At 39.0% G+C, this 10,942-nt stretch overlaps 1 protein-coding gene across 1 annotated transcript; it reads left to right on the plus strand.

Moving 5' to 3' along the window:
• Positions 1-1,099: 1,099 nt before the first annotated feature.
• On the plus strand, positions 1,100-10,942 carry ca12 (carbonic anhydrase XII). The gene is made up of 9 exons (XM_075471172.1): positions 1,100-1,163; positions 1,404-1,424; positions 4,336-4,515; positions 5,433-5,575; positions 8,180-8,275; positions 8,364-8,427; positions 9,209-9,366; positions 9,552-9,682; positions 10,294-10,942. The coding sequence occupies exons 1-9, from the start codon at positions 1,100-1,102 to the stop codon at positions 10,940-10,942; spliced, it is 1,506 nt and encodes a 501-aa protein (XP_075327287.1).

The raw sequence follows: 10,942 nt of genomic DNA on the forward strand, positions 1-10,942 counted from the left end.
AGGAATTGTCCAGTCAGCTTAGAAGCGTAAGAAGGAGTATTTCAATAACATTTCCAGGAGAAATAACCAACAGTAAATACAGTAATTTGTATTTTTGCAGCCACTTAAAACAGTTATTTTTGGTTTCAGCTGCAAAGTCATAACATCATGTCTGTAACAAAGCAGTCATATCCTGTTAGACTATCAGAATACATTGCCCCCCATCAGATCAATTTAGTTTCTGCTGAACTGAGTTTCCTTTTCTTTTTTTCCCTCTCATTTTATTTCACCACTCAGTATTCAGCCTGTAGTTTTATTTGCCCCATGTTCAACCATTTACAGCAGATACCACGCTGCTCTGAAATGACTGAAGATAAAGTTTTACTTTTGTAATTGGAAAAGAAATAACTGAAAGAAATAAAAATAATAATAATTTGAAAGCCACAACACATCTCTTCATATTATTTTTTTCTGAGGATGGATCCGAAGTGATAAGTAAACCTCAGTGCTTTAAATGGGTTCTTAGAGGAGTTCCACTGTATAAAGGTTATTTTGAATCATTTTGAATGTTCAAGACAGTATGGATGAAAACTGACCAGCATATAATGGCAATTATAATTTATAGGCTAATGACGGGGCAGTAAGTGTCCGTGCAAACTCACGAGCGAAGCTAAACTGAATTAGAGAAGAAATAAAAACTGAGAAAATATGCACCCAATAAGACACATCGTCTCCACAGTCTACCCGGTGTGTAGGAGTTGCTGTCTTTCTGCTGTGTGGAGGTGTGCGCGCTCACACGTCACTTGACAGTCCTCAGCGTGGCACGTTTCTAACACCAGCACGTGCGCTCCTCTCAGCTTTTCCAAAACCCTTCGTCCCTCTGCAGGTCTGAGGTGGAATCCTAAATGAGTGATTTCACTTGGATGCGGTCGCCACTGTATTGCTGTCACCCTCCGGTGACCAGATGACTGTGACGGCTGGTTTTGATGTTGCTCTGACGTCAGTGCGAGCTACAGAGAAGCTGGCATGAGTAGCCTATAAAAGCCTTTTTGAAGCCTGGTGCTCTGGCGCTTCAAGTTCCTGCGGTGCACCGAGCTGACATAGAGCTGAGGAAGTCAAGATGCGCTGTCTGAGCTTCACTCCCATCGCTGTGCTACAGTTGACTTTATTCAGCGTAACGCATGGTGAGATCTTTAAAGATCACAACAATGAGCTTATTCTTGAGCAGAAAGAATAGTTCAAGGCAGGTGTCTGCATCCTGCTGCACATGAGGGATGGCAACACTTGAAAAATGGACTCTTGAATCTTTATTTATTTATTGTTTGTCTAGTTTTAGTATTGTTTTGAGTAATTTGAAGGGATTTTTGCCCTTTCAGCATAATCCAAAAATGTATACTGAGATACATTTTTTTTGTCTCTTTCAGGTGCCAAATGGACATACAGTGGTAAGTCTGATAACAGTATCCTCACAATTTTTAATTTTTATGTAAGCTTACCCTCATATATATATATATATATATAACTTTTGCCTAAGTTTTACATAATGTTGTTTACTGTTCACTTTTTGTTTCATCATGAAAAAGATAAAATTGTATAAACTTTTCTTTTAGACAGTTTGTGAAATCTAGAAATCAGGGTGTAACAGGGTGTTAAAGAGAAAAAACCTCTTTATTTTTATTTGATTTTTTTCAAATCCCCTGGGTAAAAAGTGAAACATAAGTCTGATCTATGATGAAATTTAAGTATAAAACAGAAACCTGTTTCAAGAAACCTTTACTACTGGCGATTTAGACTTCAGGAACAAACAGATTGTTCCAATTTGATTAGATGCAACACTCCAATAGGCAGTATGGGAGCTGGAGTGGATACTGTTGTCTTGCCGTCACAGCGCTGCCTTCAATGGCCAATATCAACTTACCAAATTTGAAAAGAAAAATGAATTTGAAATGCGGTGCTTTCTGGTAAGAAGGGGGAAAAAGCCTCTGTCATTATCCTTCAAGTCTGCAGGACAACTGCTGACATCACACCCATCACCTCATGTTATTGTAGAGTTTATTTACGACTCTGCGTTCCCAACATTTCATTAGTGGATGACTGCCTTTGTCTCATGCCTTAAAGTCTCTGGACTTCTTGACCCATGACTCTGTCTTACATAAACAGAGCTCAAGGCATAACCTCTTGTCTCCGTCACCGCCTCTTGAAAATCTGCTGCGTTCAAGGACTGAATGTTATCCTCAAATGTAGACTGGTGAAGCATTTAATTGCTTGTTGTTTTGACAGTTTTTATTCATTATTAAGACCTGTCGACATCTTTCGAAATGACTTTAAAGCGAGGAAATAGTTTTCCACTGGTACATGTGGGATAATAAGAAGATATCTAACATGCTTCTCTGCATAGTTATGTCATATCTGTATAGTCAAATGATTATAATTAGATGAAACAGAAGAGTCTGTTCAGCAAAAAGCTTATGTACTTGCTTACAGTTTACAGTTACTTGGCAATTAATGGTAAAACAGCCTTATTATGCTTCTGTTCACACAGTTGTTTATCTCCTATTAGTGGAAGTCAAGAAAAGTAAAACCAAGAATAAATGACAAAAATTTCGTGTCAGTCCTTGTAAAATAAATTCACTTATTCTGTGCTGTTAAAAGCTGAATTATAAACGCTGAATTGTTCCAAAAATATGTGCAATGCGTTACATTTGATAGCCCACTAAATGATATTAAGCAATCACAAATGTCCCAAATGATAATGCACTAACTAAAAATGTAATGACGTCTGTAAAGATTGCAGAAGAAAGAGTTGCTAAAGTAGATAAACCCCCTCTGGCCTGATCATAACTGCATCACAGTGAATTTAATCCTCACTTGCTTCGAGAGCCTTGGAGGCCCTGTGTCATAGCAGTCAGTTGTCTTTAGGGCTGGTAGCACTTTCTTATGACATGGCCACTGCTGAGTCCTGCAATTTATCCTAACCTCAACACTTCAGCCTCCAGCAGAGGACAAACAGTGAATCTTAATATGGTATGTTGATGATGACTGTTGTAGTTTCTTTGCTGAATACATTACTCCACAGAAAGTGTCATCTAAATCTTCTAATTTAAGGTTTGGTCTCAAAGAAAGGCCTTTATATTTAAGAAATTACCCACAGGCATGAATGCTCTGTCAAGGACTACCAAGGGACCACCAAATGCTACAAACGGTCCGTTATTAAAGGACAGCCTGTCTCAAATATCACACAAATGAGGTGGATGGTGAGTAATTACTGCGATAAGGGAACATTTCTTACTTAATGTTGGGCTCCTTCGCCTTGATTGAATTTGGAGCCTTGCATCAATCTAGTATTCAACAATTTCACAGCTTTACATGATGTCCTTTGGCGCGTCTAATATAACCAATCCACATTTGTCTGACAGTTGGGTCAGGGCCAGGCTTCAAGCTGCATCATTCATATTCAACTATGTTCAGCTGGCATATGCTGAATCTTTAGGTCCATTCTGGATGGATAATGAATCAGCGCCAAATAAGCAGCCAGAAGGAGATTACGTAGAGCGTGTCATGTTGATATTACTGTTTCATGTTTGATAAAGTTCAGTTATTACAAACTATCAGCCTCAGTTTGGACTGAGCATCATATTTGAACGATTGAAATAAGAATATCTCATTTCTTGTCACCATTTTCATAATGCATTATTTCAAAGCGCAGTTTGCCACATTGCCTTTCCAGACACATCACTGAGAGACAACCCCATGCAGCTGAGGTCACTTTGTAGAACTGCATGGCTCGATTTGTTTTCGGGCCATTTTTAGTGTCCTGTGCTTTAAAGAAACCATTCATTTGGAAAGGCAGAATTCTCACTGGTTCTCGCTGAAAACGCCTGCCTGAATCTCACTCTTACTGATTAACGGCCCTTTTCTATTACATGTTGTGGTACAACTCGACTGGATGGGATACCATTGACATGTCAGAGGAAATTCTAAACTGGAGTCCTGCTAATTGGCACTCTTCCTTGTCCTATGACGAGAGAAATTGTGTTTAGGAAAACTATGCAAACAGATTTGCATAGTTTGCAAAAACTGTGGGTATGGATAGGATAAGTGTGTTTATCAACTGACTAGATGATGGATAATAGATAAAAAAGGATCAGTCTACTTAAGCAATGCAGGAATTCTAACCTTGTCCCAAGACTGAGATAGATAGAGTTAATTTCTCTTTAAAAATGGAGCAGGTTAATGTTTTAAAGGCCTTACCAGTCATCTGAGGACAGACCTTTTCTTTGGAAGACTAAGAATATCAAGAATAATTGATGGGCCATCTTTAGGTCACTGTCATGTGTTAAACTGGTATTGTTGCAGGGCCACAAGGAGAGCCCCACTGGACGGAGCATTATCCATACTGTGGGGGTGCTTTCCAGTCTCCTATTGACATCAAGTCAGAGCTGCTGAGATTTGATCCAACTTTACATCCAATTGAGCTTCAAAACTACAACCTGTCACCGAATGAGCAACTTACTCTCGGAAATAATGGACACTCTTGTGAGTATAAATCAACCAAATGGCTCACAGACTATGTAACAACGTGCAACATTTCAAAAGCAATCTGTAATTTAAACTCATTTAATCACAACTGTGTACGAGACTTTGCAGCTATTTAATTTTCTTTGGCTTTGATTTTAGAAGTACTTCAAATCAAAATGATGCATGAGTCGACATAGCAGCACATAAATTTGAAGACCTAATTTCTAGGTCAACATAAAAAAAAAAAAATATGGGAGTATTATCCCGCTAGATTTGCCACAGTAATTTTCTATATTCACTCTCTTATTATCTTAACTGTCCATTTACCCAAAGAAAGGGCTCCAAGTTTAGACTGGGAAAATACGAGCAAGTCGTTCAGTTGCTCCGCCTGTGCTGGGACTGAAGCACCTCAACAAAGGAAACCTACATCCGTTTGATATACAGTATCTATCTATAGCACTATTACATATAACATATATACATACAACATATAGCTTGCAATCAGAACATACACTAATGTCCATTGTGCAGAGCTTGTTATATTAGTTTCTTCCAGAAAATGTAAAATATCAGGAATTTTAGTAACAAACTGTGCTGAAAATACACAAAATATCGTTCAAGTGATGGTGAGGATTCATCTGTGTAAGTAAACAAAGCAAAGACTGGAGAAAAGCTCATGTGTGCATATCTGAAGGGCCTCCACACCACAAGCTGAATGTCATCATGGATGTTTGTTTGAAATAAGCTGACACAGGTTTTTAAGGTGCATGTTAGCATGTTTAGCATGTTAAATGCAGCCATAGCACTTTGACAATGCAAAGTGGGCCATGCTGACCTCCTCAGAAAGATAAGTTTATTGGTGATTGTTGTGAAATAAGGTGACTCATACCCTGCTTTTTCTTGTGCGTTGGGATTAAATTTTTTTTGATTTGTAGTGCAAATATCATTGCCCTCGAAGATGCACATCTCCAGCCTGCTTCACCGTTACACTGCGGCTCAGATACATTTCCACTGGGGCTCGTCCAGTCGGCCTGCTGGCTCTGAACACACGGTGAACAGTAAACAGTACGCAGCAGAGGTAAACAAAGCAAGCAGCATTTCTTACCTAATACTCATTTAAAATACAGCAGTCAAGTATAGCTAAGAAGGTACAGACATGTGAAAAAGAAACTAAACCCCATTTCTTACACATTGAAAAAATATCATCTGGTCCTTGCCTGGTCTTGAAGTGAGGTAAATACAACCTCAGATGAACAACCCATCATATATCACACAATTGTATTATTAATTTATTAAAAACTAAACCAAAAGGTAGAAGTGTGTGAAAGTCTAAGTACTGCCCATAATTCAGTAGCTTGTAGAACCATCGCAGTAACTTAACATGATCATTTTCTAGATGACGCTTATCATTTCTTTGTGATATTCGATTCATATTGTATATGTAAGAAGACTGAGTCTCTTGCGTCATTGCGAAGACATTTTTGCCCACTCTTCTTCACAGTGTTGCTTAAGTTCATTGAGGTTTGTGGGCCCTTTGTTCATGCACACTTCTCTTAAGATTAAGGTTGAGGTTTGGAGTTTGAGTCATTTCACTTGTATTCTTTTATTTATTTTCTTTGCATTTTGTTCTAGAGTTTCTGTCATGTGAAGGTTCATTGGCCACTTAAATTTGAGTACTTTGGTCGACTCAGTGTCTGAAAGATTCCCAGAAAAACAAGTCAAATCAACACCCCTCCACCTTTTTACTGATAAGATGTTTGTACTGATATGCTGTGTTTGGTTTTCACCATACATGATGCATGGCATGGCCAGCAGTTGCTGTTACATTAATAAAAAACCAAGCTGTTAAAGACAAGCTTCACCAACTGAAAAGACACAAAACATTAATTTGTAATGATAAAGATATAAACGGTATAAATATATAAATGTCATATAGATTTCCTTCTTCACATAACAGTATCTCTGGCACCAAACAAATAATTTTGTTCAATATGACAAAAAACTGGACTTTTAACTGGCCAAGAAACATTGACACCGTTCAAAGCTGATGTAGCTGATGCTGAAGAAACTCTCTAAAGCTTTACATTTGTTGCAGTTCCCTGACAGTGCAGCAGATATTCAGGTTACATCTACCTGTCTAATGGTTTCACACTATGCCTATTCAGCATCTTGCTTTTGTTTTTTGGAATTGGCTGATTGAAAGGGTTACTGAGACACTTCTTAAATACAGAAGCACATGTTTGAAAGCTGTCTATATTTAAAAAGTTTACTGCTCATAAAAGGACAGTTAGGTTCCTATTTTCTCATGTCAAATAAATGTTCTCCTTACCAAATACCTTCATATATTTTTTTTTGTCTTACTGTACTTGAAAGGCAGAAAAAAAGAGGCATAAGTCGGCCTAATTATGCACATTACCGTACAGTATGCCAGTGTCTTATCCTTGTAGGGTTTAAAGGAATTAAAGTACCAGACAATTATATGTTGTGGTTTTCAACCACCTCAAGAAAGGAGTGGCTGTCTGTTCTTTTTTAATGTGTGATGGCATGTAAGCAGTTTTCACACGATTGTTTACTTTGGTGCTTTAAGTCAAGCAAAATATCTGGCAGTAAAGCTTAAGAGAAGGTGAAAGCAGGAGACTGTTTTATGTAATCTGGTATGGTTTGAGTAGACGATGGAACCCCTATGTTACCATGCCTCAGCTACAGAGCAGCCACATTTTAGGTGATGTGGTTTGACCTGAGTTTCTTGGTGGACACGTCCGGAACGAGCATCTTTTCAAGTTATTCCAGACTTCCGAACCACAACTCTGTGATGATATGTTGTTTTCAAGGGATGGAATGATGGAAAATTGAACATTTCCCAGATCCAGCGCAAATGTCTACGTTAGTCTATATATACAATACAGTGGTGGAATGTAACGGAGTATTTTTACTTCGTTACTGTACTTAAGTAAATTTTTCCGTATTTGTACTTTACTTAAGTAAAAATAATAATGCATACTTTCGACTTTTACTCCATTATATTTTGCAGCTATTCTCTATACTTTCTACTCCACTACATTTCTACAATATGTGTTGTTACTCGTTACATTTTATAAATGCAGTTTCGCCATAACGTTGCCTACACAAAAATATGTTTAAACCAAAGGTGGCTCTGTCAGCTTCAATGTTGCTTATAGTTTTTACTAACAGTGACTTCTGTAGAGGCTTAAGAATTACCAGTAGCTATACCTGCATTCTTCATCAAAATTGCCTAGACATTGAAAGACAACCAATAGCGCGAGTACTTTTACTTTTAATACTTAAAGTAAATTTTAAAGTCAGTACTTATGACTTTTATTTAAGTAGGATTTTTGATGCAGTACTTCTACTTTTACTTAAGTATATATTTTGCTGGGTATTTATACTTTTACTTAAGTACTACACTTCAGTACTTCCTCCACCACTGATACAATATCATCACATTTGTCCAGAATGACGTACTTGCCTTTGTGTTGCACTGAAAGAGAAAGTACTAAAAGGAACTGATAGTATGGTACTCATTTCCACTTGTTGCATATTTTTAACATAAAAGGTCTGGCTCTGAAATAGTTCTTAAAATGGTTTTGCCATTTACAAATGCTGATTGGGTTTATTTTGCTTTATACATAAGATGTTGAGATATTTTACTTTTTCCTCTCAGATGCACGTTGTACATTATAATTCAGACAAGTACCCCAATATATCCCTGGCTGTGGATAAATCCGACGGTCTGGCCGTGCTGGGCGTCCTGATTGAGGTGAGACCTTGCGGAGCCTGTTTGTTCTGGGACTAATGATTTTTTCATTTTTTTGTTGAGAGCAACTATCCAATTGCTTTCTTCACAGGTCGGGGAATTTAATCCAGCTTTTGATCAGTTTCTAAAGTTCATCAGCGGTGTCAAATACATCGGTGAGTCGAAAAAGATTTTTTACTTCTGATGAAAAGGAAGTTTTCAACTTTGTTTACGTGTCCATAGTAACAAAAGAATGTGCGTAAAGCAGACATTCAGACCACCGCTGAGATTTTTACTTTGGAGCTGGAGCTACCAATGACATTCTGAAAATCAACTGTCAATGTTTCATACACGACAAACTTAAGGAACCAACCTCCTCAGTCTGCAGGGTGGGACTAACTTTCAGGAGATGGCTGTAGGGAATAAGGTTTATCGAACATTGGCATTTAGCAACGCATCATTGGTGTGTGTATTTCATCTGTTGGGCTCATAGACTGTATGACTTTGCACTGTGCCCACGCCAACAGTCTGCTCAGTTTTTTTTTCTTTTTCCATGACACAAAAAGAAGCTCAATCTTGGAGCCACTGAGTGAAGTACTGCACTGCAGGAACAGGTGAAGATGAGCTTTTGGAGCTCTGGATAACCTGTCACAATGCTAAAAAATTCTATAAAAGCCTCTCAACCAAAGAAGACCCTCATTGATATAAATATATTTCAATATTTGAATTATATGAAAACGTAAACAATGAAGTATTTCTAATGAGCAGAGATTAGTTTCTGGGAGGTTAATCAATGCCCACAGAAAGCAACATGGACTCTGGACCATTTTTTTATTTTAGGTTTAAGGTCAGAATCTCTCCTCTCCTCAACAGCTCACTCATGTGACCATGATTCATTTTACACCAATTAAATAGTTGTTAACCAGTTGATGTTGGTTTTGTGATTTCAAACATCAGGACAGAAAGTGCAGGTGCCCGGCTTCAACATCAGAACGCTGCTGCCTGTGCGTTTGGATGAGTATTATCGCTATGATGGCTCATTAACAACTCCTCCGTGCTATCCGAGTGTGCTGTGGACGGTGTTCAGAAATCCTGTGGCAATTTCTCAAAAACAGGTGCTCCAACAATTTTTGCAACTTTTCTTTAACATGCAGTGATGGTTTCGATAAAAATTACAATATTAAACTGACATGATTTTTTTTTTAATGCTTTGTAATGTGCTTTGTTCCTCATTTTCTAAGCTTAACTGGTGTGGAAAATAATCACTGTGTATTTCTTTTGTTTTGTTGTCTGTTTTTAGTTTCTGTCCCTAGCAACATCCCTCTCCTCCTCCTATGCCCAAGACTCAGCCCTTATGCCACTACATAGCAACTACAGGAAACCACAGCTGCCCGACAGCCGAGTTGTCCTGGTATCTTTTAAGGAGGGTAAGTTAGGACTTCGAAACAAGCTTGCTTTATTGTTGGCGCATGAGTGAAAACCTCACACAAGCAATATTCCTGCTGTGCCGCTTTATGAATTGCGAAAAGAGAGGTTTGGATGGTTGAATGGCATTTATACCTCTGCAAAGCACAGGACTGTCATGCTGGCTTTGGCTTGTATTGTATCACCTGCTTGTGGCTGCACTTTATGCTGATACGTTTTGCAGCTGATGACTTTGTTCGAAACTCTGCCATCTTTTAAAACACACAAAATGAACCACCCCTTCGACATACTTAGAAACACTTATGCAATGGCCTGGTTTACCGCAGTGTACAGTAATCAGCTCCGTAAAGAGTGGGAAGAATGTGCATGTTTTCTACATATTCAGTACTTTCCTCTCAGAGCTTCACTTTTGCGATGGCACATAGTTTGACATGGCTATGCGGGACCCTGTGATATTAGCTTTCCTTAGAGGCAATTAGCAGTTGATGGCTTGTGCTTTTAGTGCATCATTATGGGCAGTGCTGTTGCATGGCGAAGATGAAACCCAACATCGTTCCAAGGAGTGACCCACATGCTGGGATTTTTAACAACATTGACTCTGTGTCTGATGCAGGCAGAGGACTGCATGGTACCCTTACTGTCACATCTCCGCTCACGAGGAAGAGAGTCATTCAGCAGCTGCTGGTTGGAGACTTAGCAGACTTGGCTGATGAAGGGCTGTATCAGCTCCTACCAAGCGGCTCACAGAAGCTCCATGCTGGCAAAAGGAAAGACCACAAGAACTGGCAGAGTGAGATTGTAGCCAAACCCAAACAACAATCATTGAATCCATCTCCTTGGAAAAAGAACCAGACCAACCGCGATGTGGGAAAGTTGGGGCTGGCTGAAGACACACTGTGCTATGTCTCAGTGGAGCAAAGAGTTTTTCATCAGCTCAGACAGTCTCATGCTGAGAATCAGCTGGTTCAGAATCTCAGAAATGCAGTTTTCCCTGAACTCAACCTCAAGAGCTACCTGGACTGTAAGTCAGACTTAGCTCTCTCCACCATCAGACACATTCTACGAGGACGACCATCGGATGAGGCTTTTGAGTTAGATCGCTCCCTGACAAAAGCCTTGATGAATCAAAAGACGACTTCCACACCAAATAAACAAAATGGACCAATGATAAAGCATGGTGGTCGTCCCTCTGCTGCAGTTCCCAAGAAACCCCTCAGCCATGGTTATCCACATCCTTGGCTTTTGCCAATGGAGTGGGAAGATTAG

The sequence above is a fragment of the Odontesthes bonariensis genome, chromosome 7, assembly GCF_027942865.1.
Source record: "Odontesthes bonariensis isolate fOdoBon6 chromosome 7, fOdoBon6.hap1, whole genome shotgun sequence".
Lineage (NCBI taxonomy): Eukaryota > Metazoa > Chordata > Actinopteri > Atheriniformes > Atherinopsidae > Odontesthes > Odontesthes bonariensis.

What these genes read in the sequence shown, in the direction of transcription:
- ca12 (XM_075471172.1), top strand. Translation starts at nt 1,100, where the DNA reads ATGCGCTGTCTGAGCTTCACTCCCATCGCTGTGCTACAGTTGACTTTA. An exon ending in CGGAAATAATGGACACTCTT is followed by an intron (nt 4,516 to 5,432) that starts GTGAGTATAAAT and finishes TTTGATTTGTAG; the next exon opens with TGCAAATATCATTGCCCTCG. An exon ending in GTATCTTTTAAGGAGGGTAA is followed by an intron (nt 9,683 to 10,293) that starts GTTAGGACTTCG and finishes TGATGCAGGCAG; the next exon opens with AGGACTGCATGGTACCCTTA.